Source organism: Maylandia zebra, linkage group LG13 (genome assembly GCF_041146795.1).
Source record: "Maylandia zebra isolate NMK-2024a linkage group LG13, Mzebra_GT3a, whole genome shotgun sequence".
Classification (NCBI taxonomy): Eukaryota; Metazoa; Chordata; class Actinopteri; order Cichliformes; family Cichlidae; genus Maylandia; species Maylandia zebra.
The window spans coordinates 34,482,590-34,509,154 of NC_135179.1; the positions used below are offsets into that span (position 1 = coordinate 34,482,590).

Consider the following 26,565-nt stretch of genomic DNA (forward strand, 5'->3'; position numbering starts at 1 on the left):
AATGATTAAGATTCAACATTATTTTAATTCTTAAGCATAGAATCAAAGTTTAAGTTGGTGAGTTTTTGAATGCATGCTGCAGCCTGTGAGTGTATTTTGACATTTCATGTTCTTATATATTCATAGATTAGAGTCACTGAATGTTGTTGGGCGTTATTTTAAATGTATGGGGTTTTTTTCTCCCTCTGCAATCACACCAAACAGTTTTACTCCAAAACTAGACTGTTTTATCTGTTTAATCCATGTTTTTATCTTCAGTTCACTCACATTACTCTGTCAGGTTCTCATAATTGTCCATGTTAACATTATTCATATTCCTCAGAAACTGGCGATGCTGCCCATCTTTCACTACCAGCGTAATGCTTAAATGAGGTCAAGCACCCTGTGTATGAATGGGTGAATGAGGCATGTTGTATAAAGAGCTTTGACTGCTCAGGTAAAGTAGAAAAACACTATAAGACCAGGTGAGCCAGGAGATTGAGCCTATCAGTGAAAAGAAAGGAAAACCATTATTTTTGCAGTTAACAAAATGCCATCAGTTTGTCACAAGAAACATTTGGAGTCTACGTGCTGCCAGTCTCTGTTCAACAGGGCTGTCGCTCCTCGTAGATGGCAGCCTGAGCTTCAAATAAATCTCTTGAATATGCGCATGTTGACAAATGGTGCACGGAAGGCAGCAGGAGTAGCTTTTAGTCATCCCTTCTTAAACATTTACATTTACAGTTAAGCCATTGCTTTTACACACTCTGTTTTTTTTAGGTTGCAGAAGGTCAGGAGATTTGTGTAATTGAAGCCATGAAGATGCAGAACAGTTTGACTGCTGTCAAGCAAGCAAAGGTAACAGGAAATGTGACAGTTACTCCCATCACTAGATTTCAGTAGTATTATCTAGGTCGGGGGGTCAAACTCCGGTCCTCAAACGCTGGTTTCTTCAAACTTCTCCATGGTTCCTGCTGCAACACACCTAAATAAAAATAATATGTGATTAGCAAGACTCTACAGTGACCTGACTGCATGCTGAGGAGGCAACCCCTAACCCTACTCAAGTAAATTTAAATATATATATAAGTAAATGTTTTTAGAAAAATGTACTTCTAAAAGTTTGTTTATTGCACTCATGAGCTGCTGTAACATGAATCAAATGGCTGAACTGCCACCTCAGCATTCAGTCAAGTTCTAGTCCAGACAGACATCGGCCCTGAAAGACTGGAGTGTGACATCCGCAATCCAGAGCATAGAGTTTAAGTGGTGTGTTTGTAAAACTGTAAATGCATTATTTAAAGTTTGTGTTTAACTGCACGTGTGTCCTTACAGGTTAAGAGTGTCCACTGTAAGCCGGGCGAGACTGTGGGGGAAGGAGACCTGCTTGTGGAGCTGGAATAAAACATGATCTGTTCCCTTTGACATGTGACTTGTGTGAACTGGGACAGATGGAGTTGAATTGTGTCACAATGTTGGTGTGGGTGCTCAGTTGTCTTGTGTCTTTGATTCAGCTGACTGTTCCAATTACTCTGTTGTACTTAGGTTTTACTGCTTAATAGATATTGTTGTTGGTAGGCCAAACATTGAAATTTGGATGAACTGACTGAGAAAAATAAACAAACTTTTCCAAATAAAATAACTTTCAGTTTTTGTTTTTCTTCACACACAACAGTTGCCTCAAGGCACTTTATATTGTAAGGTAAAGACCCAAGAATAATACAGAGAAAACCCAACAATCACATTTTCCACTTTGAGCAAGCACTTTGGCGACGGTGGAAAGGAGAAACTCCCTTTTAACAGGAAGAAACCTTTGGCAGAGCCAAGCTCAGGGTGGGGCGGGGCCATCTGCCATGATTGGTTGGGTGTGAGCAGGACAACGACACGCTGTGGAAGAGAGGCAAAGATTAATAATTAACAGAGTGGTGTATACAGTACACAGTAAGTGAAATAGAAACACAAACTGGGATTTGATTCAATAGAAGAGGAACCTGGAACCTAAGCTAAGGGTTGTTTCCCATTCTAATTAAATACCCCAGGACCCACAGAGAAGCCTGCATCTGTATGCAATGACAGTACGATGAGCTCTTTAAGATAAAAGTGACAGTAGTCCAGCCTGGAAAGCATGCTAGCAAGCTAGGAAGCATGTATAATGTAAACAGAATTGGTCCTAGCACTGAACCCTGTGGAACTCCATAATTAACCTCAGTGTGTGAAGAGGACTCTCCATTTACATGCACAAACTGGAGTCTATTAGATAGATATGATACAAACCACTGCAGTGCAGTACCTGTAATACCTACAGCATGTTCTAATCGCTCTAATAGGATATTATGGTCGACAGTATCGAACGCTGCACTGAGGTCTAGCAGGACAAGCACAGAGATGAGTCCACTGTCAGAGGCCATAAGAAGATCATTTGTAACCTTCACTAAAGCTGTTTCTGTGCTGTGATGAGCTCTGAAACCTGACTGAAACTCTTCAAATTCCTGCATTCCTTGTAGGGGGTGACGGATTACTTCTATGAAACAGTCGTGTAAGATCACTTGGTGATGGTGGAAGAGAAACATACATCTCAAACAATTTTTATGTTGTAGATCTAAACATTTCTGAGTGCAATAATTGTAGTTGATGACCTTTGGTTTGTGTCCAAAGATATAACAATACCCTGCCTTTCCAAAAACAAGGTTAATAGCTCTTTGTGAATCACTTTTAGATACTCATCTAAATTGTGTTTTTCTACTATGTGTGTTTCCTTTTTTTTAAGGAGACACTGCAGAGTATGCTGAGTCATGCTAGGGTTCCAGCTAATAACTGTTAATCATCTTAGTGTAGAAAATGTTGTTTATCAAACTGCATTATCTTTGTTTGCTTTTAATGTAACGAAATAAAAGGTAACATCAGAAGTCTGTTGCTCTGGTAACGAACAGAAACCTTGTTTCTCTCATTTCAAGGTTAACAACCTCTGAATTTTCATCACTCATGGTCTCAGGGAGGTCTAAAGTTGTTTGTAGTGTCTGAACATGTTCAGGTAAGTAAATACAACAAAAAGCTCTGAAACCTGTGGCAAAAGTGAGGAACCTTAAAGGCCGGTGGCCTCTAAAGGCCTCTATGCAAACCAAGATGTGAAGGATGTCGTTTTCAGTGGGAGAAACGTTTCGTCGCTCATCCAGGAGACTTCTTCAGTCTCAGCTGACTGCAGGTTTCCAACCTTATAAACAGCACATTTGCACAATGACTGCAGCTCCACTGACTAACAATGGACTACCATTCACAGCTTTCTGAGTACATAGTACATAGTGAGTACATTAAAGTACTCTTAAGGTTAAGAGGGGGGACAAAGTAGACAATTGTTTTGAGTGATGTACTCAGAAAGCTGTGTTTCTGTTTCCAGCAGACATAACCTTTGGCAATGTGCAACAATCAGAGTAAACGGTTGAGGACGTCTGGAAACAAACACAGAGCCGTTTCCTTGTTGAGAATATTGAGCATTAAAGTTTCTATGAGTCGAGGTTAGACGCGTGATTATCCTCTTATTGGGGAAAATGTCTTTGTCCAGAACCACGTGGGAACATGAAATGGATCATTTTCTGCTGTAACCCACAAACTAAACGGTAATGTACCCACACCCATCTTTCACTTTTTCACTACAGTAAAACATCACAAGTCCGGTTATTTGAAACAATCACTGGATCCGCTCTCGACGCTGCCTTGGCACCTGAAGTTGTTCTTGGGGAAGCAGAACAAAGAGGGTCGCTGGGCAGCCATGTTGAAAATCAGCATTGTCCCCTTGCAGCAAGAAGGTCTAATTTCCTGGCCGGCTTGGCCGTTTCTTTGTCATGTTTACGTGTTCTCCTTATGCCTGTGCTATATTGTTATAATAAGGTCCAACAGGTCACAGCCTCTAACACATAGGTGTCAAACTCTGGCCCGCGGGCCAAATTTGGCCCGCAGCCTAATTACATTTGGCCCGCGAAGCCATACCAAATTATTATTAGAGCTGGCCTGCTGGTATTATACAGCTAATATATATATTGTTTAGTATTAAGCTTGGCTTGTTCCATATTCAGTTTTTCAGAAAAACGTGTCCATAAGAAGAGATTCATTCTTATATCTGGAGGAAGATTTTTTTTTTCAATAAATATTAACGTTAGCCCGCGACCTTGTTCCAGTTTTGAATTTTGGCCCACTGTGTATTTGAGTTTGACACCCCTGCTCTAACAGCTCTGCAGTGTTTTATGGGGACAAACCTTGCTAACGCCTAATGTTTTGCCCAGAACCAGAGCCAGCAATTGTTTTTCAGTAAATAAAATTTACTGGCATCTGCTTCCCATAAAGGGACACAAATAATATTTCACATTCACACATCTGGACATTTCAGAATGGTCAGTTAACCTAACATGCATGATTTTAGACTGAGTGAACCCATGTAGGCATGTAAGGAAGAGGACTCCCTTAATATCATTATTTGTATTATAATTTGTACAGCACTTTATTTAGATTTAAACATAGGTTTGCACATCAGTAACATTTGCACACAAGAGGTTTAATTATTTATTGAATATTTATTGAGTATTTTAATGATTAGCAGGTAGCCTTTTGTTCCGGCTCCTGCACGGCTGCTCCTCATCAAGAAATGTGGTGGTTGTCTGTGAGGAGGAAAGGATTGTTACTGGGAGCAAATAAGGCCTACTATGAAGGAGAACTAATGCAAATGTGCGTGCAAAGTCTAACGCACTGCAAAGAAGTAGCTGCTGAGATGAGATTACTCACCTGTCTTTCCTGTGTCCTCTCCAGGATGTTGGGGCAAATGTTTCCCGGGGTCCAAACACCATTTAAAAGTTCCGGGAGAGGCAAAGGGAATCTTTGTGCATGGGGTTTTTGGTGTTTCTTGAATAAATATTAAATATTTATTTAATAAAATGGTGTATCGTAGAATGTTGGTGGAACGTTAGAATTGGAAAACTCACCTGACATCGTTTAGGCCACTTAGAACACACAGGAGGACTTCTTCCTATGTTCTGAACCTTTCAGTCGTCAGCTACTATAAGACGCTTGAATTTACAATATCTTTCTTATCTCAAGAGTAATCTCTGACAACTTATGATAACAAACATGCTGGAGTTCAGACTGAACTGCTCTTAAGTTTTAACCCCCCCAAAATAGAACATCCATATTAGCATCCATGTTCCTTCTTCAACGATGAAAAGTAACTTTCTGTTTAAATGACACCATCGCAGATTCAGCCCATTTCCCAGGTCGTAAAAACCAAGAACTCTATTTTTGTAGAAACAGGTACTTTTAATATCTAAAAACAAAGAGAAAACATGCGCTCTCCACCTGAAAGTAAAGAAATGGTTGTTTTGTAAAGACAGCGTGGAACAGCAAAAACCTGTCACAATGGGTTTGATATCTATGGCAACAATGTTTGCATGAACAGAATAAATAGTGACAGTTTTTTAACCTGGAAATTTAGTGTTTTATGATGTATATTTCACCATAATGTATAAACAGGTGTTGTACTAGTGCTTAGTTGCACAGACATTCTGGCACCAAGTTAATTCCAGGGGGTTCACATGAACTGACTTCATATTTGGCAGACTGTTTGTCAGCGTCATGCACAGCATGGTCGTACACATAAAAACATCAGTTACAGAATCCCAGAGCTGATGAGGACAGGGGGGTGTGGCCTGATGAGTCCAACTTATCAGTCAGTTCATCGAATGAATCGTTCAGGATTTGCAGTCTTGTAGTGTATTTGTTCCAACCCTTTTAAGCTGTTTGCATTTTTGTAAATGATGGTAATTTAATGAAAAAGAGCTAGTTAACTTAAAATAGTGACCAGCTGACATACTTCTAATTTATAGTTTGCATATTTTGATGTAGCATAGAGACTTCAGCTGCTTCTTCTTATCATCGGTTTTTGTCTGCAAAATGACTCCACCTACAGTGTAACGTGCACACACACATATGCACACAACATGATATGACAGATTTTGCCTTCCAGGGAAATGATGTCCAGCTTTGCACAACAGATATGAACTGCAGTTCCACTCTCATTCCTGTCCACTCTGTACTGAGTATACTGAAGTTGTCAGAGAGCTGCAAATATGCCACAGCATGTGTCCCACAGAGGAGGGTTAGGGTCTGTGTGTCTGCTGGTGTCCACTTGGTAAGTGTGGAGTGTTCTCAACAATCCCCTTCCGTGCATTGTCTCCTGGAGATCTTTGCATTTGTGCTTTACTGTAGTTTATCCCAGGGAAACATGATTTCTCAGGCAGTCAATCATTGCCCGTCTCGGTGTTGACTGATAATGTCCCGAGTCCATTTGATCATAGTCTCAGGAGATCGATAGAGAAAGATCAGTTTGGAGTAAAGTTCCTCTTCTAACTCCAGTTCCCCTGTCTCACGCACCTGAAACACACAGACGTTTAGTCGACATGGATTTTAAAGAATCGCAGCTCCAGACACGACTGTGTGTTTTTGTAGTTTCAATGTGTATGTGTGCGTTTAGCAATTTGGAAATACTAACTTTAATTATTCTCTGTTATTGGTGAGTCTACATTAAATGCATGTGTGTTATTATACATGCAGCGCACACTTACCAAGAAGATATCAGTGCAGAGCTTGAGAATGCGGTCCACACAGGGCAGCTCCTCAAACATGATGGAGTGGGAGATCTCACTGAAGAAGCCACGGACAAACTTCCCAATGACTAAGACCACAGACACATACAGCCCCATGATACTGAAAAGAAGGGGGAAAATTACATTACATTATATTTTATTTATATCTATCTATCTATCTATCGATCTATCTATCTATCTATCTATCGATCTATCTATCTATCTATCGATCTATCTATCTATATTCATTCATTCAGTGGTCCCCGTGGTAATCGGAGCACTAGGTGCAGTGACCTCCAAGCTAGGCGAGTGGCTCCAGCAGATCCCGGGAATAACATCGGAGATCTCTGTCCAGAAGAGCGCAGTCCTGGGAACAGCTAAGATACTGCAGGACCCTCAAGCTCCCAGGCCTCTGGTAGAGGACCCGAGCTTGAAGGATAAACCGCCCGCAGGGGCGCGAGGGGAATTTTTTTAATGTATTTATTTTTATTACATGTTTACACTGAAGTCAGCTAGTAAAAGAAACCAAACTTTAACTTATAACAGCATTTTAGTTTCCTGAATGCAATTATAACGTCTTAACAGCTCTATAGAGATCAAGCACCTTTTTTGTAAAGCAGCACTGCGAGTAAACAGAAAGAGACTCACAGTTATATCGAGATTATTTGGTCTTAATGACAACTCAGATTACACCTTTAAACATTCATTCACACAGTGCTGTTTTCGTCACATCTTTAAGGACTTTGTCTGCCCGCATACAGTTATGAAACACTAATTAACCTCACGTGCATGTCTTTGGATTGTGAAAGCTAGAGAACCCCAAGGAACCCCCACAAGCATTAGGAGAACATACAAAGGCTGCACAGCGATGAGCCTGCTCGCTGTGAGGCAACACACAGTAGCACCTCGTTAGAGCACTTCACACTGCAGGCTTACATAAAGCATTTAAAGCCTGTTCCTGCTGGAGGTTTCTTCCTGTTAAAAGGGAGTTTTTGCTTCCCACTGTTGCCAAGGTGCTTGCTCATTGGGGGTTCATATGATTGTTGGGTTTGCTCTGTTTCCTTTGTATTGTTGTAAGGTTTACCTTACAATATAAACAGGCAATCATTGTTGTGATTTAGTGCTATAAAAAAATTGAACTGAACTGTTTCAGTTGCATGAATGTTTTTGCTGACTGATGCCCAGAACTCCTACATTCGTAGTTGTGTTTCTTACCCGTATCCTGCCAGAAAGCCCAGGCTGGGAGGACTGACTTTGTCACTGAATATGACCATGGGTAGTACACCACACTGTGAGGAGTCACAGTTCGCAATAGCAATGTCCCACCACTCCTGGTTCCCACTGCTATTTAGTGACAGGGTTATATCCATGTATCCAGCTTCATTACCTATAAGACAACAATCTGTTTCTCAATATCACATATGTTAAGGAGTAAAATATCTGGATGCTGACATCGAGCCTGTGACTGTTTTATTTTGCCTAGTGTTTGAGGTATACTCCAAATACTCCAAATACTCCAAATTTGGGGATTTTGAGTTGGAGCATGGATGGAAAGCCTGTGACCCACAGATGTAGATTTGCTACAACTGTGTGAGGGATTTGCAGTTTTTTACTGAACTGTTGTGATGATTTATCAAAGGATCTTTGTTCCACATACTCACTCCTGTGACTGTAATGCTGTGATATTTTACATTAGTCCTTACTAACCACCAGTGTTGGTCAAGTTACTTGAAAAAAGTAATCAAAACTAATTACTGATTACTTACCCAAAAAGGTAATCCCGTTACTTTACTGATTACTTATTTTCAAAAGTAATTAATTACTTAGTTACTTAGTTACTTTTTAAAAACAGGATTTACAACCTGAATAGGTGATAAAGCGATAGATCTCTCAGCCCAATTCTACTTTTTCTGCATAATCCATCATACAAAATGTAATCAAATGGAAAAGTCTCTTTTTAAAACTTGTTTTATCAGTTTTAATCTTTTAACTTTATGCATCAAGCAAAAATGTAATTATATGCAACATTCTCTGACTGGAAGAAATTAGTTTAACATTTAAACCTATTTTCTGCACATTCCAGCACATAAAATAAAATATTTTTTGTGTTTACACTCAGTCTTTCAAATAGATGCAAGTAAAACACAGCAGAAAATAAATAAAGTCAAAGACTCAGCGGTCCCGTTGCTCTATTTTCACCTGTAAAGCAGGAGTGGGGTAGGCGGAGGGTTACCCTGGTGCAGGTGTGCTGCGGTCAGTGGAAGAATCCGCGAGTTTCTCTGTGAGTTTCCCATTACGTCGTAGCTACTCGGTGCTTGTTTGGAAGTTTAGGGGTTTTTTCGCTGTAAAAAGAAGTTTTCTTCCCACGCACAGCGGACACTAATGTTTTTGTCACTTTTTATGGAATCAAACTCAAAGTAAGGTCAGTACTTCCACGCTTTAAACGCTGCACGCTCATACTCTCTCTGCACTCGATATATGATCCATTGTTGATCTGCACACAGCTGTTGTCACTAACGGCGCACTCGCTTACGTCACTGTCATGAGACATTCTCGCAAAAAAAATCACGGTTTTAGTAACGCAGTAACGCAGCGTTCCTACGGCAAAGTAACGGTAATCTCATTACCGTTTTTGCAATAGTAATCCCTTACTTTACTCATTACTTGAAAAAAGTAATCGGATTATAGTAACGCGTTACTGCCCATCTCTGCTAACCACTGGCTCAGGTCATGATGAGTCGGCATTAGACGTCCTGCATGTTGTGGGGCAAATACTTGTTTGCTGCTTTGTACATTATTTGTGCAGCTCCAAGGTCGACCGAGTCTTTAAGTTTAGGAGTATTTCTTTTAATAAAAAGTGTATTTGATGGTTTATGCATGTTGAGCGCATACTGGATTTGTGTTTTATAAGCATTTCCCCAGATATCACACAGAAGGTCATGCAAGCAGGTATGATTGAACAATATAGAATATATGATGTTTGCAGTCTTTGACTTTAAAAAGAATTTGCAAGAGACTTTGATGTTTTGGCTTTAATACGATCACTGCGGGACATCCGGAGTAGTTTGTGATGCATCATGACCAAGAGATTTGATTATAGATTTTCTACGGTGTCTTTCATTGTTTTCTAGTAGTAGAATCTGTATGATCCCGAAATATTATGAATTTTGTTTTACTCAGATTCATTGTTATTATATTATCTCATAGCGTTATAGTTTAAAACCTGGTCTTCAGCTTATTGCATTTTCTACTTCATTCAGATGCTTCCACAACACACTAAGCAATACTACTTTCAATGTCTTTGAAATTGGAGAGATGTCATTAATGTGCATTAATGTGACTCCTCCACGCCCGTATGTGTGTAGTTTGTTAAGTACGGGTTTTTGATCGACTGTATCAAATGCTTTTTTAAGCTGTAAGAACACTCCCACAGCATATTCTTTGTTTTTGGCAGGAGTGTATCTACAAACATATTGAGATCATGTGTTGTGGTTATGTTGGTTCTAAAGCCACAGTGTTGCATACAAAACATTGTTTTTTGTGACGCAAACTATTTGTTCCAGTATCTTAGAGGAGTGCAGATGTTCATCTCCAGCGTTGTATATCAGCACAACCTTTCCAGGGAATAAACCGTTTGCAGTGCAGGTAAATGTTTTCACCTTATGTCCAGTGATGTCTTTGACTAAATCCATATCAAAGCCATCATAACCCATTGATCTCTTAAACTTAAATGATGTCACTATAGCAGTAATTTCATCTTCATCTGTTGCCTTTATAAATATGGAGTTTGCTACACTAGTTACAAAGAGTTTCTGCAGGTTTGTTGGCCATGACAGGACGAACATTAAGAACAAAACCATTCAAATCTTTCACAATAAGCTGTCACTGATCATTGTGTTTGCTATTGGGGAGTTTTTTAATTTATTTTATTGACAATAATATTAATACTTCCAGTGCGTTTTTCTTATTATTGTAACGTAAAAATCTAACGTTGTAACCTGTTTTGCAGTTTTTTTATTATTCATGTCAGTTATTCTCATGTATCTTATAGATTTTTTCAGCTCCGGTCGTTCCTTTCTTTAACTGTTTCATATACACTAGGTATTTTTTCTTACATGCACTCAGTATCCCATTTGAGTGCATCTACTTCCGGTGCTGCTCCGAGCTGGCAGCCAGTATCAGCAGCTCCCACCACCAAATTTCCCCTTGTGGGACAATTAAAGGATTCTTCTCTGTTCTACCTGTTAGGTGAGTGACTTTGTGCTTCTTGTTCAAACTATGCTGTATCATACATATATCTTAGTACTATATAGTAATAATTTGTGGAAATTTTCCTAAATAAATAATTGTTCACTAACGTAATCATTATAATATAAAATCTGTAAACCTTCGTGCAGCTGACCGACTGGCTTGGCCTCAGCTCCATTGGGGGCACGGATGTACTTAGGAAACATACTGGGAACAAGCCTGGAAGAAATACAAGACAGCGCCTGTTAAAAGAAGCACTATTCATGTTTTTCATTAATGTAAACACTTTTATTAACATAAACATCGCTCCAGAGAGAAAACCTACACTGGCTCAGTGCGGTTGCCAACCAGCAATGAAGCCAAGTCTGCTCTGACTGGGTTCCCAGGTTCCAGGTCGATGGAATGCTTATCAAAGGCATGTTCCACTGTTCCACCCTTACCCAGGTCCCTGAGAGGAAGGAAAGCAGAACAGTTACAGCCTCAGTGACACGTCAGCAGAGCTCAAAAAGTCTGAGAGCCTTTATGTTCACAACATGTGTTTCACTCTATCTGATAGAATGCTTTCATTGTAACCCATTTTTATTATTTACTTTATGAATTACTTTGTTTATAAAAGCTAGATCTTGTGTGAAAAAGTGAGTGTCTATCAGACAACGATAAGCTTGTCAGGATCAGATTCACCCACCCATCGGGTGGATATTACACATCTTGGCCTAAACACCTCACCTAGGAGGCATCCTAGTCAGATGTCTGAACCACCTCACAGGAGGACCAGTAAGACTGATGACTGAGCCCTGTCAGCCTCTATGAAAAGCTTGTATCTGTTGCTTGTGTCCGCACTGTTGTTCTTTCAGTTACTACAGGACTGTAGGTGAGAACAGGAATGCAGGTCAAATATGAAATCAACAGCTTATCACAGATGTGCAGAGATGATCCCACACTGCAGTCCAATCCACGACTGATGGTGTTTGTGTGCGTTTTTCTATCAACAAAATCTCCACCACCGCCGGCGGAAATGAGCCTCACTCTTTAGAGATGGCTGTAGACCAGGGGTCCCCAATCCCAGTCCACGAGGGCCGGTGTCCCTGCAGGTTGTAGTTGTGTCCTTGATCCATCACAGCTGATTTAAATGGATAAATGACCTTCTCAACATGTCTTCAGTTCTCCAGAGGCTGGTAATGAACTAATCATGGGATTCAGGTGTGTTGACCCAGGGTGAGATCTAAAACCTGCAGGGACACGGCCCTCGTGGACTGGGATTGGGGACCCCTGCTGTAGACAATAACTGTTGTACCTCTCTGTAGTACTCGAATGTTGCTTAGATGAAGAATATTGTTTGATATTGTTTTACCTCTGAAAATTCCAGGACAGGCGAAGTGTGAGGTCAACAGGACCGAGTAACTCTTTAATGACTTCCTGCCTGCTCGGGGGACTGATCCTCCAAACAGATCCAGAACTACCCTCAATCATGGCTGTCACAATGTCCTCATAACTGTAGAGAATGATGAACTGCATGGCGACCTACACGCAAAGGAAGAAGAAAGTTTTAATGACAAATCAACCAAAACAAAAACAACAGGGAGAAAATGATCAAAGTTTCAGAGTACACAGCGAGCCGGGGATGGAGCAGACGGAGTATAAACGGTCTGTCTACCCGGTATTTAGTGCTATTACATGCTGGATGTGAAATTATTTTCAATTCATGCTCTTAACACAACACAGGTGTGTGATTACACAGTGAAACAGGACAGAGGCACACTGAGTGTCACAGAACAAGCAGAGATAAATCGATGTGAGCACAGAACAGCTACAAATGCAGATACTGTAACACTGCAGTACACTGAGGTAAACCAAACGGAAACCAATACGCACAGCATTGTCTTCAAAGTCTTTGGCGAGTTGGTCATATTCATCCTCTGAAAAGGGCTTGATGTACTGCTGCTGCACACTCATGGTAAACAGGGGCTGGAAACAGAAGAAGAACACGGCTGATCCCAGTTTGGAGTCAGAGTCGAATTTTACTTCTATAGCACCAAATCACAACAACAGTCAACACGCTCAATATTAAAAAGGGAAGGAGGATGAAAAGGTAAGGACCCTACAGCAGCCACACAGCCCCGTGGGAGCAAGCATTTTGTGACACTGGGAAGGAAAAACCATCAGCCACTGTGGCTGGTTAGAGGTTGCCTGTCCTGTAACCATATCCAGAGAGGCGTTTCATTCGGGGTTGGCTACCTTCCAAACTCCACGTTAATCCCTCATCACAATCAGCACAGTCTTAAAATGTGCCAAATAGCAGTTTATGTTCTTAGTGTTCTGCTTTCTGTTGTCTGTTAATGCGAGACCAAGCAAACGTATGAAATCATCCCTGTATACTGTCTGCGTATGTGTTTGACAGATAAACAATAAATTTAATTAATCATTTATTAACATTAATTTGGAGCAATTTTATCAATACCCAAGAAACAACTTTGAAGATTGTGTTACCTCATATCCACCCAGCTTGACAGTTACTGTGACGTCAATGGGATGGTTGACCACACCCACGACAGATCGGACCAATGAAATGAAGAGAAGGGGAAACCAGATGATGCAGATCAAGAAGAAGATAATAAGTCCACCCATGCCATATTTCACTATCTTCTTTTTCTTCTGCCCTTTAGGCTGTGGGTATTTCTGAGGGCAAAGAGATTGTTTTTACTAAAAAAAATAGATTTTCTTAACTTACTTCTTAAAAATACAACTTATTGTCCTCCTGATCTCATTAACCACGAGTTAGAAAACAGGACAAAAAAACTGCTTATGAGGAGCCATCCAGTAAACTCGGAAACGCCAAGCAGGTTCAGATAAGAATACTCTGAAACACAATAGCACTAAATCATGTTCAATATAAAAAAAGACTCATTCGTGAGCATTTTTTCCCCGCCTGTCCCATTTGGTTCTTTAGCCATCAGAATTGTTGTCTGAAGACCAACAAGGAGACCCGATGGATTTACTTTGCCAAATGGATCATCGTGGCATTGCCGTATTGGTCCATTTGATCGACCTTTGTTTTTATTATATTTTATTTTCAGATGTTACAGACGGGACAGACATGAGTGAGGGATAGGAAAGGGAGAAAGAAAGAGGAAGGAAAGGAAAAACAGAAGGGGAGAGGGACAGTGAGAGAGGGAAACAAATCTCCTGGATCACCTGTTGAGAGAAGAAGAAGAGAAAACAAGCAAAAAAACAAAGCAACATACTAAACACAACAGCATCGCATTAATCTAGCTAAGTGTAAACAGCAGTAAATACTGAATATTGAATGTTGTTGTGCAGCACGCAGGACAGACAGCGCACAATGTGCTTTGAAGTAGCAGCCAAGTAAGGTGTGATTTAAGTCTACGAGCAGTGAACACGCGTGTGCACACCTGTGTGCATCAGCGCGCTGGTATTCAAAAGGTTTCCACGTGTAATGGTCGTGAGCATTTTTTTAATGAACTTTGACTTTGTTGCGCTCGTATCTTTCATACCTTTTCTGTCTCACGGCTGCATTTGATGATGAAAATGTTGGCATAAATATCCTCCACACACATCCAGTTTGACAGAGACAATGTGGTATCGGTCCAAACCCAATCCATCACTGCTCGGAGCTCCACCAAGAACGGCACCAGGCGAAACCTACAAACACGCAGTCAGCTTTGACTCCTGACCCATTTCACATACATTTATCACACTTGATCTCAAACATACATGACGTACATGGTGTGTCTTTCCTTTGCAAGAAGACTAATAATGTTAAGCTGGACTTATGAAGAGCTTATGCTTCTCACTCAAGAGGGACGGGCTTCCTCCTTTTTGAAGTCCACATATGTTGGCTGTAGCATCCCTTGGGTATGTAGGGTTAATTGTTGTAGGCAAGTAATGATTTTCTTCCTGTCGCTGCTTGCGGGGCATCATCTTCTCTTGTCACTGAGAAGTGTGGTGATTTTAATCTGACGGTTGAGCTTGAAACAACAGTGGGTCAAGGGGAAATGCCCCTTCCCTTTGGGTAGTACACTAACACTTTGACCTTTACTCAGGGACGTGATAGTTTACTTTTCCTGAATGGTGCGGTTGGATGGATAAGGCCGCTGCAACCTTCAGGTGCAGCTGTTCTGCTTTTGGCTGTAAGGCATTCATTCTTGTTGCTGTGTCTGTGATGACGTCCACTATGGGCAGCCATAGTGGAGATGTGGCAAAATCTGAGCCATTTGGACAGGAAGCTTTTCTGGTTTGGTCAGGTCTCTATCTCACATGCTTCTCAGTAACTTATCCTAGCTGTCTCTAGCTGTAGTGTCTCCCTGTTATGGTCCCCACTCACACCTGTTCACTTAAATAGGTGACATGATGGTGGGTTGAGGTTGGCCAGTGACGGTAATGACACTCAAGTGGCGACTCACATGATTAATAGTGGACTTAAATAACTGGGAGTTTCTGTCAGATGTTTTAGAACTGAAGAAGCTCTTGGTCAAGAAGGGAAACATCTTCACAAATGTAAAATAAGTCCACGAGCTTTCTTTGAAATAACTTGAAACTACCAAGAGTGACTAAGAACCTACAGATATCTGCAATACGCTGCATGGAGAGAGCAAAGACAAACACAGAGAAGCTCACACTTTCTTTGTGTACATACCCTTGGAAGAGAAACAGATTGAGGTGGTTGTATTTCTTGGTAAGGAAGTTGCCAAGGATACAAGTGGGGTACCCACAGCGGATCTGATAAGCTGATAAGCCAAAGTAAATGCACTTGACAAAGTACCAGAGCTGTGCCACGAAGTTTTGGTTGAACATCCTAAGACAAGACGAGAGAAAGAACATAACACTTAGCTCATAAACCAGTTTATACAGTCAGCAAAACAGCTTGCAAAGTGCAAAATAATGCAAATTGTGACTTCAGAGAGTGACTGCACAAATTTGACATTCATTGCCAAAGTACCAGAGGAATATTGTAGTCTGGACAGGCGGCTCAGACAAAGTAGGTCTGCTATAACAACAGTTGCTGACAAAAGATGCCTTTGTCAGGAGACGCAAAAGCACCTGTGAGACAGTGACAATGTTTGGTCTTGGGTTGCTGTGAGCTCAGGGACAGGCCACCTCGCAGCTATTGATGAAACTACACAGTTGTATCAGTGCTCCCCCAACAATGACTCAAAAAGCACAAACACAACGTTAACCATGATTTGAATTTGATTTAAAGAAGCATGCAAAAAAGAAACATCTTGCATTTTTGGGGAAATTTTACAGGACTTTTTTTCCATATCATTGTGAGACTTGCATAACAATAATTCGAATTTAACAATCCCCAAAACCAAGAGTCACAGGACAAATAACAACAAATGCTAGTAATTCAAAATCTTAAAAAACACAATTTAGACAAAAAGGCTATTAAAAAATATCCAACTGAATATTCACTCTTTATGTCAAGGTGTTCAGGTTCTGTTTCGTCATGACCCATTTCACTGAAATCTCTGGTTGCACTTCCAGTACCGACAGCCAGGAGAGATTTCCTGATCTGCATGCACAATATCCTTGAGAATATGCTTACCTCAAGTTGCTCTCTGTTGCAGATATTGGAGTGTGAATTTTACATAGGAAGCATTAAGCATGGAAACAAGCACTCATGAGAATGAGGCTGTATGTATGAAGTGCTTTGAGTTCTCAGGCAGAGTAGGAAAGCACTCTATAAGCACCGGTCCATTCGATGTGTGTGATTGATCAGAAGTAGAAGAATTATAAAATGACCATCAATGGCCTCAGTCTGGAGCTTCATGCCAGATCTTGGCTGAAGGAACGAGTCTGATTACAGGAGAAGCTTGTTGATGATCTGAAGCCAGTTGGGACTACAGTCATGAACACCATTACTAACACACTATGCCTACTGGACCCAATCTTGCAGCGTGTGTCCCGCCAGCCACAACTTTGAATTATTATTCTAAGTTGTGAACATTGCATCACTGATGCCAAACCTGAAACTTTTACACAGTTCTTTTGTATTTGGGCGACCTCAGCATTAGCAATATGCACCAAACTGTCTAACACAAACACATATACTTGGGGGTCTGTTTGCTCTGCGTGAGAGTCCTGGAGCATTTCCAGTGCTGTCCGTGCTCCATCCATGGAGAGAATCTGAGAGTCATTTTGAGGATTTTGTGCAGAGCAGGCCTCCAATGCTACGAAAGACCCAACTAGACTGGGAGCAGAATGAAAGACTGCTGCCTTATTCCACATAATGAACTCTCAGAGGCTTTTTGGTGGGTACCTTGTGCCCAGCTGTCCCCCTTCCCTTTTCTCTCACTAGCCTGCTCTGACAGTGTGCATCAGCCAGTTTAAGCATGTTAACTCCTCTGACATGCGCTTGCTTTCTTTCATTCGTCTCTGAAAAATGTGCTTGCAGAAGACAATGATTTCATGTCTTCAATTTTTGGAAGCAGTGACACGCTGTACATGCCTAACGCTACTGGTTTGTTAATTACTTAAAACAGAAATGTTAATGTAGGCAGCAATCCTTAACTGTCAGGCTTTGGTGCTGTGAATTGTGCCTGAGTCCAAATGAACCAGGCCCAGCGCTTCACCTGTGCCATGACACACAGCAATCACACATGTAAAGCAAAGGGATACAAGTTTGTACACCTTTAAAGTCACTCACGCCACAAATCTTAAAGACAAAGAGAACAGCCGGGAACAGTCCAACACTTTCACCTGCAGCCTCTGACCGCTGTCAGAAACAAGTAACCCTGATCAAACACGTGCAGAGCTGCTTTCTTAGATCTTATTTTCTACGTTATTCTGAATTTCTTGTATAAATCAGCTGGAAAACCATCTGGGGTCACTGTTTCAGAGTCCAGATCTCACTTCCTATTTCTTCCAATAATTTTCTTTGAGGCTCTTTTTTTAATACTTTGTCTCTTTTGTAGCACTTTTTAGTTTTAGAAACATGACTTATATTTCCCATTAAAAAGTCTGTTTCCCACTGCAGGGTGGTAAGCTCAGAGCAGAGAGAGTCTGGCTGGCAGACGGGTGGGTGGTTTATCCAGGCTTCCCTGGATGAGCCCATGTAAACTCTGGCCACAGGAGGCGTCCATGTGGCTGCAGCCGCCTGCTTCAAGGTTTAACATGTTGCGTACTCAGAGATGCTCTGCAGTATTCCTTGGTTGTAGCAATCGCCTTTTTGCATTGCTGCTAGCTTCCCATGAGCTTGAAGCAGTAAATGGTTCTTCTATAGAGCTCCTCCACTCAAACTGAACATTCAAAGCACTTTTCACTGCAAACCTTATTCCCACATAAGGCTTGTAGTGCTTCTAGGCCTAAGCACACACACCTTACACTTCCATGGATGCGTTGGGACAACTCGGGGTTTTGTACCGAGGACACACTGACATGCCGAGTGCAGCAGTCAGTAATTTGATCCCTGACTGGTAGATGTTTGCTTTGAAGATCAAAACGGGGGATGGTTATGTCTGGGTATATTAATCAAGTCGAGGAGGCCATTTATGTAAACAGAAAGATCCTCTCTGAAAGAAGGAGGGTACAACTGTAACCCTCTTATAAGGCAGCCGTTCCCCAACTCTCTGTGAATATTACAATTTAATATTAACGACCATAAAACCCAACCTCGCGGCCTGTTGTTAGTCAGTTTGGGTCATTGTGCAAATGTACAGTTTATAAGGTTGGAAAACCTCGAAGGCAGTCGAGACTCGAACTGTCACTGAAAACAGTCCAGATGAACAGAATCAACTTCCTAAGATTCAGCAGATCATCTTCACCATGTCTGCATACCTACATGCATGTAGTTGCAGCTTGAGCATGGAAATGGCTGATTATATATTTGTGTTAATAAACAGCTCAACAGGTGCAGCTAATTAAAGCATGCACTTGTTAGAGGCTGGTCAACAATCATCCATTACTCCTCCAAGGAGTTGTTTTTGTTAAAGCAGGACTCAGATCATTATCGATGTCATAATTTATCACAAATAATACAGTAAATGCAAGACATCACCTTTCAGTGACAGCGGGCAGGATAAAGAACATCCAAAGATGAATCCCAAAAACAAGGATCACCTGGAGAGAAAGAACAATAGGACAGCAAAACAAGAAATGTCATTAAAATAATATAAAATAGTTAGAATTGTGAAAAACAACAGCAGAGATGAGCAGTGAGTGGCTCCACAGATGCCATCCTAACAAATATTACAGAAGCACTAAATGACATAAGAAGAAAAAATCTTTTCTGACGCAACCTACGAGTGATTTTAGGATTTAAAAGATGCAACGTTTTAGGAAGAAAAAAGATTCAAATCAATTTTATGTAAAAGAGTCTTTCAACAAACAAGAGACCAGACAGAAGATATATGACACAATCACGTTCACAAAAACTGAAAATCATACCCAACTGTAAAAGTGTCTAATCTCCCATTCAAGATCAGCCTCTGGTGCACATCCAGGTAGAGACTGACTGACCTGCTGACCACTCCCTGACTGCTCTGACCACTGTGCACTTTTCATGCCAGACTCTGCACAGAGAGCAAAGACAAACTTCTATTTCAAACCTACCTCGAATTATTGTTTTGGGTCACGAGAGCTGGATCGCTGCATACGACCCAGAGTCCACAACTTCCAAGCGTTTGGAAGCATGGAAACTAAGACTAGGAGCAAACGTGTCATTTTTTTCCAGCATTCCCTAATGGGAATTGGTTTAACGTGGAATTTTACTATAACAGCCTCTGGGAGAGACCGACCAAGGTGCTGACTGCTGACCCTTTCTCCTGTGGCCCGTGTGAGGGTTTATGTGCTGTGGTTGACTCTCCAGGGTGGGTGTGGTCACTGAAAGGTTCAACCTGGCACATCTGATCGGGGTAAAGCTCGTTCTGTTTTTGCTGTAGCCACGACAGCCTCGCTGCCTCGTTGTAGGGATACAGGTGTAAAGGGCGACCACGATATTGAAGCCGTTTCCTGTCATGAATCCTTCTGTGGTGCAGTTGTAAGAGAACAATCAATGAAGAGGAGACGAAGCATTTAACTTGGTAATGCCCTGTGTCCTGCCACAGTTACTGCAGTTACCCTTGACTGGGTCAGTCGGTGCATCTTTTCCTACTGTGGTGATGTACTAGTTTTTCATCACGATTGAGCAGATAAAGGCAGATCCAGGTAAGGTAAAAGATGTAGCTGAATGACCATAATCAACTAATAAAGTTCAAAGTTTAGGATTTGCTCATTTTTAATCACCGGTTCATTCAAGGTTACAGCAAGATTTCTGCTCCAATCGCCTGCATTCAGCAGCTGGCAGTCCTTCAGCACTCTCACGGAGAGCACAGCCACACACCTCCCTGTGGGCCTTTCTGGCTCTCCACCCTCCTCTATGATGCCACTCTGAAGCACTAGTACAGGAGGATACAGGCAGCTTCTACGGAGTAAACTAACAATAGCACCCTACAGAGAGGATGACTCTGAATGGGAGAAAGATCACATTTAAATCAGTTTTATTAAAATAGTTTCTTGTTTTTTGTGGACTGTTCCTCTGAACTTGGATCACCCCGTGAAGCTATGTGAATAATTAATGATAAGAATTTTATTATGTGAACAGAACCTGGAAGATGAGTTTTCCCGTGACAGCCTTGCGCAGGTATAGCGCTCGGTCAATGATCATAGTGCTGAACTGGATGAGCAGCATCACCAGGAAAGCTTCCGGCACCTGGTCTTCTGACAGCGTGGACGCTATATCAGCTGCTGCACTGTGTTTCTGAAGAAACAGGACAAAAGTAATGAGAAGGCTTTCCTCTTTTACGTGGTTTAAAGATGATCTTCCAAACATGACATGTACTTTTATAGTTAAGACATTTACTATTATTCAGCTTCAGTTTCAACAGTGTGTTTGTGTTCTTTGATGAAACTTAAGCATTGTTACAAATAAAGGCTTTGGAGTAATAAAGGCAAAAATGGGACAAATATAAATACTTACCACAAATAAAACACAGTCTGGCTAATTTACTTACATACCTTTGGACACCATGACAACAAACTAAAGGTCAGACTGTTGTTACATGTTGAGATCACCGTTAGGAACAATGAGGCATACAGAGGGCGCTGTTAGTCGGCAGTTAGTCGGCCTATTCAGTTCCAGCTGTGTGGCAGATGTTTGGGGTTTGTCTTTTATGTATCCAGGCAAACATCTCACTGAGGTTAAAAGTCTCATTTCCAAAACACTTGATTTAGGTCAAATGTTATCGTTTTGATCTCTTTGTAGTTTTCGTTTTCATTTCTGTATTTTACCATTAGTCACAAAATGACGAGCTTGTGTCTCACCCCAAAAGCCCAAAAGCCAAAGACGATGATGATGAAGTCAATGACGTCGGTCAGGAACATGAGTGCATAGACATCGGTGGCAGCCCGGTACTCAGAGTGCAGAATATCCCTGAAGAAACCCTGAGCTGGCCTGTAAACACTCTGAAGCCTGCAGGAAACCAGCTTGCATTAAGTCACTGCACACGGCTTTTACTACAGCACCACACCTTTTAACATTACTTTTTCATTAACACAAGAAGCACAATGATACATTTTCTTAAGAGATCATCAGGAGCAGCTTTCACTTACCCGTAAATGAAGACATGTTTTATCTTGTGTCCCACATCCCGTATTCTCTTACTGGCTGCTTCTCTCTTCCTGCCTTTTTGATTCTTCGTCATCATTTCTTTACTGGAGTCAACAGTCTCAGCTCCACTGGACTCCACTGGAAAAGTCGAAACCAGATGAGAGATTTAACTACAATCGGCACAACAGGAAGGGGGAATTATATTTTAGAAGATGCAACATTTGTCTTTTTGTTCACTTGACACATTATCCCAGCAGTAAAAACCAGAGTGAGCCTTAAATCACAGCACATGGAGAGGGAGTGGCCATAGGTGGCCATGAACACCCATGCTGGGCTGTTTCTGTACTGATGTTAATGCCAGAGGAGGTTTGATAAATACATTATATGATGATATGATGCTTTGATTATAAAAGCTGATCTAATGCGCTTGGGCAGGTGCTTTCAGGTTCACCAGAGGATACTGTAAAGGTTGGAGGAGAATGTTGGGAAGTAAGTGGACGGGGTGTGCAGGTGATTTTCCATCTTATTGCGAGGGAAATCCAGGTCTGTAGGAAGCACAAGATGGGGTCATCTGGTCTGTCCGGGGATCATAAAGGAAAGGTTCAAACAATGCAGCATCATTTTAATCACTGTTGGTGGCAAGAAAAACCATCCATCCATTTTCTCCCACTTATCTACTACAGGGCTACAGAAAGGCTGGGACCTATCCTGGCTGTAATGGGGCCAGAGGCTGGGTACACTGTGGACAGGCCGCTAGGACACAGAGAAACACACTCATGCTCACATTCGCACTTACAGACAATTTTAGAATCACAAACGAGAAGAATATGCATGTCTTTGGTTTGTTGGAGACCCTGGAGAGAAGCTTCAAAGACACTGGGAAAATACAGTGGGGCAAAAAAGTATTTAGTCAGCCACCGATTGTGCAAGTTCCCCCACCTAAAATGATGACAGAGGTCAGTAATTTGCACCAGAGGTACACTTCAACTGTGAGAGACAGAATGTGAAAAAAAAATCCATGAATCCACATGGTAGGATTTGTAAAGAATTTATTCGTAAATTAGGGTGGAAAATAAGTATTTGGTCAATAACAAAAATACAACTCAATACTTTGTAACATAACCTTTGTTGGCAATAACAGAGGTCAAACGTTTACTATAGGTCTTTACCAGGTTTGCACACACAGTAGCTGGTATTTTGGCCCATTCCTCCATGCAGATCTTCTCGAGAGCAGTGATGTTTTGGGGCTGTCGCCGAGCAACACGGACTTTCAACTCCCGCCACAGATTTTCTATGGGGTTGAGGTCTGGAGACTGGCTAGGCCACTCCAGGACTTTCAAATGCTTCTTACGGAGCCACTCCTTTGTTGCCCGGGCGGTGTGTTTTGGATCATTGTCATGTTGGAAGACCCAGCCTCGTTTCATCTTCAAAGTTCTCACTGATGGAAGGAGGTTTTGGCTCAAAATCTCACGATACATGGCCCCATTCATTCTGTCCTTAACACGGATCAGTCGTCCTGTCCCCTTGGCAGAAAAACAGCCCCATAGCATGATGTTTCCACCCCCATGCTTCACAGTAGGTATGGTGTTCTTGGGATGCAACTCAGTATTCTTCTTCCTCCAAACACGACGAGTTGAGTTTATACCAAAAAGTTCTACTTTGGTTTCATCTGACCACATGACATTCTCCCAATCCTCTGCTGTATCATCCATGTGCTCTCTGGCAAACTTCAGACGGGCCTGGACATGCACTGGCTTCAGCAGCGGAACACGTCTGGCACTGCGGGATTTGATTCCCTGCCGTTGTAGTGTGTTACTGATGGTGACCTTTGTTACTTTGGTCCCAGCTCTCTGCAGGTCATTCACCAGGTCCCCCCGTGTGGTTCTGGGATCTTTGCTCACCGTTCTCATGATCATTTTGACCCCACGGGATGAGATCTTGCGTGGAGCCCCAGATCGAGGGAGATTATCAGTGGTCTTGTATGTCTTCCATTTTCTGATGATTGCTCCCACAGTTGATTTTTTCACACCAAGCTGCTTGCCTATTGTAGATTCACTCTTCCCAGTCTGGTGCAGGTCTACAATACTTTTCCTGGTGTCCTTCGAAAGCTCTTTGGTCTCGGCCATGGCGGAGTTTGGAGTCTGACTGTTTGAGGCTGTGGACAGGTGTCTTTTATACAGATGATGAGTTCAAACAGGTGCCATTCATACAGGTAACGAGTGGGGGACAGAAAAGCTTCTTACAGAAGACGTTACAGGTCTGTGAGAGCCAGAGATTTTCCTTGTTTGAGGTGACCAAATACTTATTTTCCACCCTGATTTACCAATAAATTCTTTACAAATCCTACCATGTGGATTCATGGATTTTTTTTTTTTTCACATTCTGTCTCTCACAGTTGAAGTGTACCTCTGGTGCAAATTACTGACCTCTGTCATCATTTTAGGTGGGGGAACTTGCACAATCGGTGGCTGACTAAATACTTTTTTGCCCCACTGTATGCCAGCTACACACAGAGGAACCCCAACCGGCCAGGGAATTGAAGGAGATTCTTGCTGTGAGGTGAGAGTGCGAACCACTGCACCACAAAGACTGCAGAGTTCAGTAATGTCGGTTTTTCCTCTGGCTCAGATCCACTAGGGCGGCTTTACAGCCTAAGGCAGCGAGGACGTTTTAGATTCAACACTTCAAACTCAACAATGATTGGTGTCTTGGACAGGTGACAGTGAAGGAGAGAAAAGAACTGAATCAAAGCTAAGTTTAATACACTTAATCCAACTAGGCAACCAAAAGCATAAGAGATGTAAAATAAAAGAGGTAAAATAGGAGGAGACACACACTGGGATGACTAAGGTGGAAAAAACGGTCTTTAGTCTTATTCTGCTTCATTTCATTTCAATCCAAATATTACATTTACTAATGACTTTAATGAGGTCATTTATTGACAGCTTCCTTCACAGGCACGTAATTACCGGTGATAACATGTTCTATATTTGGCACCACAACGGACTGTAGTTCTTCAAACGTTGGGTTGCTTTAGTTTTACTTTGAAGTAATCAGGCTGAAAGGTTTAGGGGCAATGCCATTTTCACACAGAGTAGGTTTAATAATAAACACCTTTATTTAGAAACTGATTGTGTTTACTTGTGTTATCTTTGTCTAATAGTTAAATCTGTTTAATGATCTGAAACATTTAAGTGAGACATCGCTTCCTGATGAAAGGGGGAGCCCTTTTTCACACCACTGTATTTAAAAAACGTGTCTCTGTGCTAAAGGCAGATTATAGCCTGGCTGTCATAGGGCGAGAGGCAGGGTGCACTGTGGACAGGTCGGCAGTCGGTGGCAGGGCCAACTCTCACATTCACACCTGTGAACTTTCCAGTTAACCCCACTAACATCAGCTCTTTGGACTGGGCCAAATCACAACAACCGTTTCCCCAAAGTACTTTATATTGTAAAGTAAAGACCCCACAATAACACACAGAAACAGAGAAACCTTTATCATCACAGTCTACATATAATGAACCTACAAACCTTTACCGTGCTGCTGTTTAGGAGTTTTTATTTTCTTGCGGAACCTGATGCTGCTTCTCTTCTTTGGGACTTCTTCTGTCACGTCCTCATCGTCTCCTTCCCTCTTATCCGGCTGGATACTCTTCACCCAAGGCAGGATTTCTTCTCCTGGTGTATCTTGCGACCCAGTGGGTGTTGATTCAGTGGGCTGTATGGTAGAAAGGTCAGAGCTGGTACTCGGTTCAACGTAGTTCTCATCATCCTGTGTTGATAAATGAGCGATTTAATACATTTGGACTTAATTCCAGATCATTATACAATAAACTCGCCCACTTCATTAGGTACACCTCTTCAACACATATGCTAAACAACCATTCCAGCTTCCAAGTCACTTAAATGAAGGTTATCTTGCTGCGTGATCGACTGATTAGATTAGATAGATAGATAATCCCACAGCAGCAAACGAATGCATTTAGGGATGTAGACTTGCTCAAGATAACCTGCAAGAAAGTTCATTTAAGTGACGTGGAAGGTGGCGTGGTTGTGGGTGCGAGATGGGCCAGTCTGAGTATTTCTGAAACCTCTGATCTGCTGGGATTGTAATTCTTGGCACACTCGTGGCCTCTGAGTACCAACCTGCCCGTCATTTAAACCCCACAGCCTACCTGTTGCTACCCATCTTCTAAAGGCTGCTTCCAGCAGGATAATGTTCTGCGTCACAAAATTCAATTAATCTCAGACGGATTTCTTGAAAACGGCGATGAGTTCACTGTAATCAGATCTCCATCACCGTGACGACTCTGATGCTAAAGCAGGTCCAACCCGTTCTAGCAAAGTGTAACTAATGAAATGGCAGGTGACTGTAAATGTGCTGATTGTGTTACATGATCCTGCAGCTTTTAATGAATGTCCCAAAGCATTCTTTTAAAAACAGCCCAGTAACCGAGACCAAACAACATCTCGTATTCACACCAACCTTTTTAATTTGGCTGATTTCAGCTATTTCCAGGTTTTCCAGCGTGGAGGCTGTACTGACTCCGTCTTCCTCTCTCTCTTCTTTTTTTCTTTTTGCCTTTTGCTTTCCATCTTCATCTCCTTCTCTAGTTTTAACTCCAACATTAAACGTTTCTGGAGAAGCGCTGTGATCCTCCATGGGGCCTTCATGGTCCCACAGGCCATACCGCTGTGTGTACACAAACAGGCAAACCAAATTACAAAGAAATGTCCCCTTTTCTCAGTGCTGTCTGAACACTCATCATGGAGCACACAGACAAGGGCCTACTGAAATCAACTCTGCAGGCTCCTCGAGCCGAAATCAGTGGTGGACTTACCATCAGCAGGGATCTGTGGAAAAACAGAGCCAGCAACTGAAGAAGATCATATCTGATGTAGTTGTCAGTCTTTTCCAGGCCAAGGATGCGAGGTGGGAAGAAAGGCTTATCAAGGGTCATCTCGAAACTACTGTTCCAAGGAAAAAATCCAAACTGGAAAATATATTTCACCACTACCATAACCTGAAAAGAAGCGGAGAAGCCAGCGGTCAAACCAGCAAAGAGCCCCGACCCGCCGTCCTCTGTTAAAGAAGTCATATACAGA

The 26,565-nt window shown here is 41.8% G+C and overlaps 2 protein-coding genes across 4 annotated transcripts in view; one reads left to right on the plus strand and one right to left on the minus strand.

Moving 5' to 3' along the window:
* The window catches only part of pcca (propionyl-CoA carboxylase subunit alpha), a 37,803-nt gene extending 36,182 nt beyond the window's left edge, over positions 1-1,621 (plus strand). The window contains exons 22-23 of the mRNA XM_004572043.2: positions 760-837; positions 1,315-1,621. Coding sequence (XP_004572100.1) covers positions 760-837; positions 1,315-1,383 — 147 coding nt within the window. The 3' untranslated portion in view covers positions 1,384-1,621. The remainder of the gene's footprint in view (positions 1-759; positions 838-1,314) is intronic.
* A 3,638-nt stretch (positions 1,622-5,259) lies between these two features.
* The window catches only part of piezo1 (piezo type mechanosensitive ion channel component 1 (Er blood group)), a 97,771-nt gene continuing 76,465 nt past the window's right edge, over positions 5,260-26,565 (minus strand). Inside the window, exons 38-54 of one of the 3 annotated variants that reach the window (XM_004572046.4) lie at positions 26,301-26,483; positions 25,946-26,152; positions 24,991-25,177; positions 21,462-21,597; positions 21,174-21,321; positions 20,458-20,610; positions 18,871-18,932; positions 15,508-15,666; positions 14,366-14,513; positions 13,341-13,529; positions 12,726-12,818; positions 12,205-12,374; positions 11,179-11,301; positions 10,993-11,072; positions 7,821-7,992; positions 6,585-6,726; positions 5,260-6,393 (exon numbers count right to left, since the gene is read on the minus strand). In XM_004572046.4, coding sequence (XP_004572103.1) covers positions 6,265-6,393; positions 6,585-6,726; positions 7,821-7,992; positions 10,993-11,072; positions 11,179-11,301; positions 12,205-12,374; positions 12,726-12,818; positions 13,341-13,529; positions 14,366-14,513; positions 15,508-15,666; positions 18,871-18,932; positions 20,458-20,610; positions 21,174-21,321; positions 21,462-21,597; positions 24,991-25,177; positions 25,946-26,152; positions 26,301-26,483 — 2,481 coding nt within the window. In that variant the 3' untranslated portion in view covers positions 5,260-6,264. Of the gene's footprint in view, positions 6,394-6,584; positions 6,727-7,820; positions 7,993-10,992; positions 11,073-11,178; positions 11,302-12,204; positions 12,375-12,725; positions 12,819-13,340; positions 13,530-14,365; positions 14,514-15,507; positions 15,667-18,870; positions 18,933-20,457; positions 20,611-21,173; positions 21,322-21,461; positions 21,598-24,990; positions 25,232-25,945; positions 26,153-26,300; positions 26,484-26,565 lie in introns of all 3 variants that reach the window. The other 2 variants (XM_004572045.4, XM_004572044.5) reach the window with 2 other exon arrangements.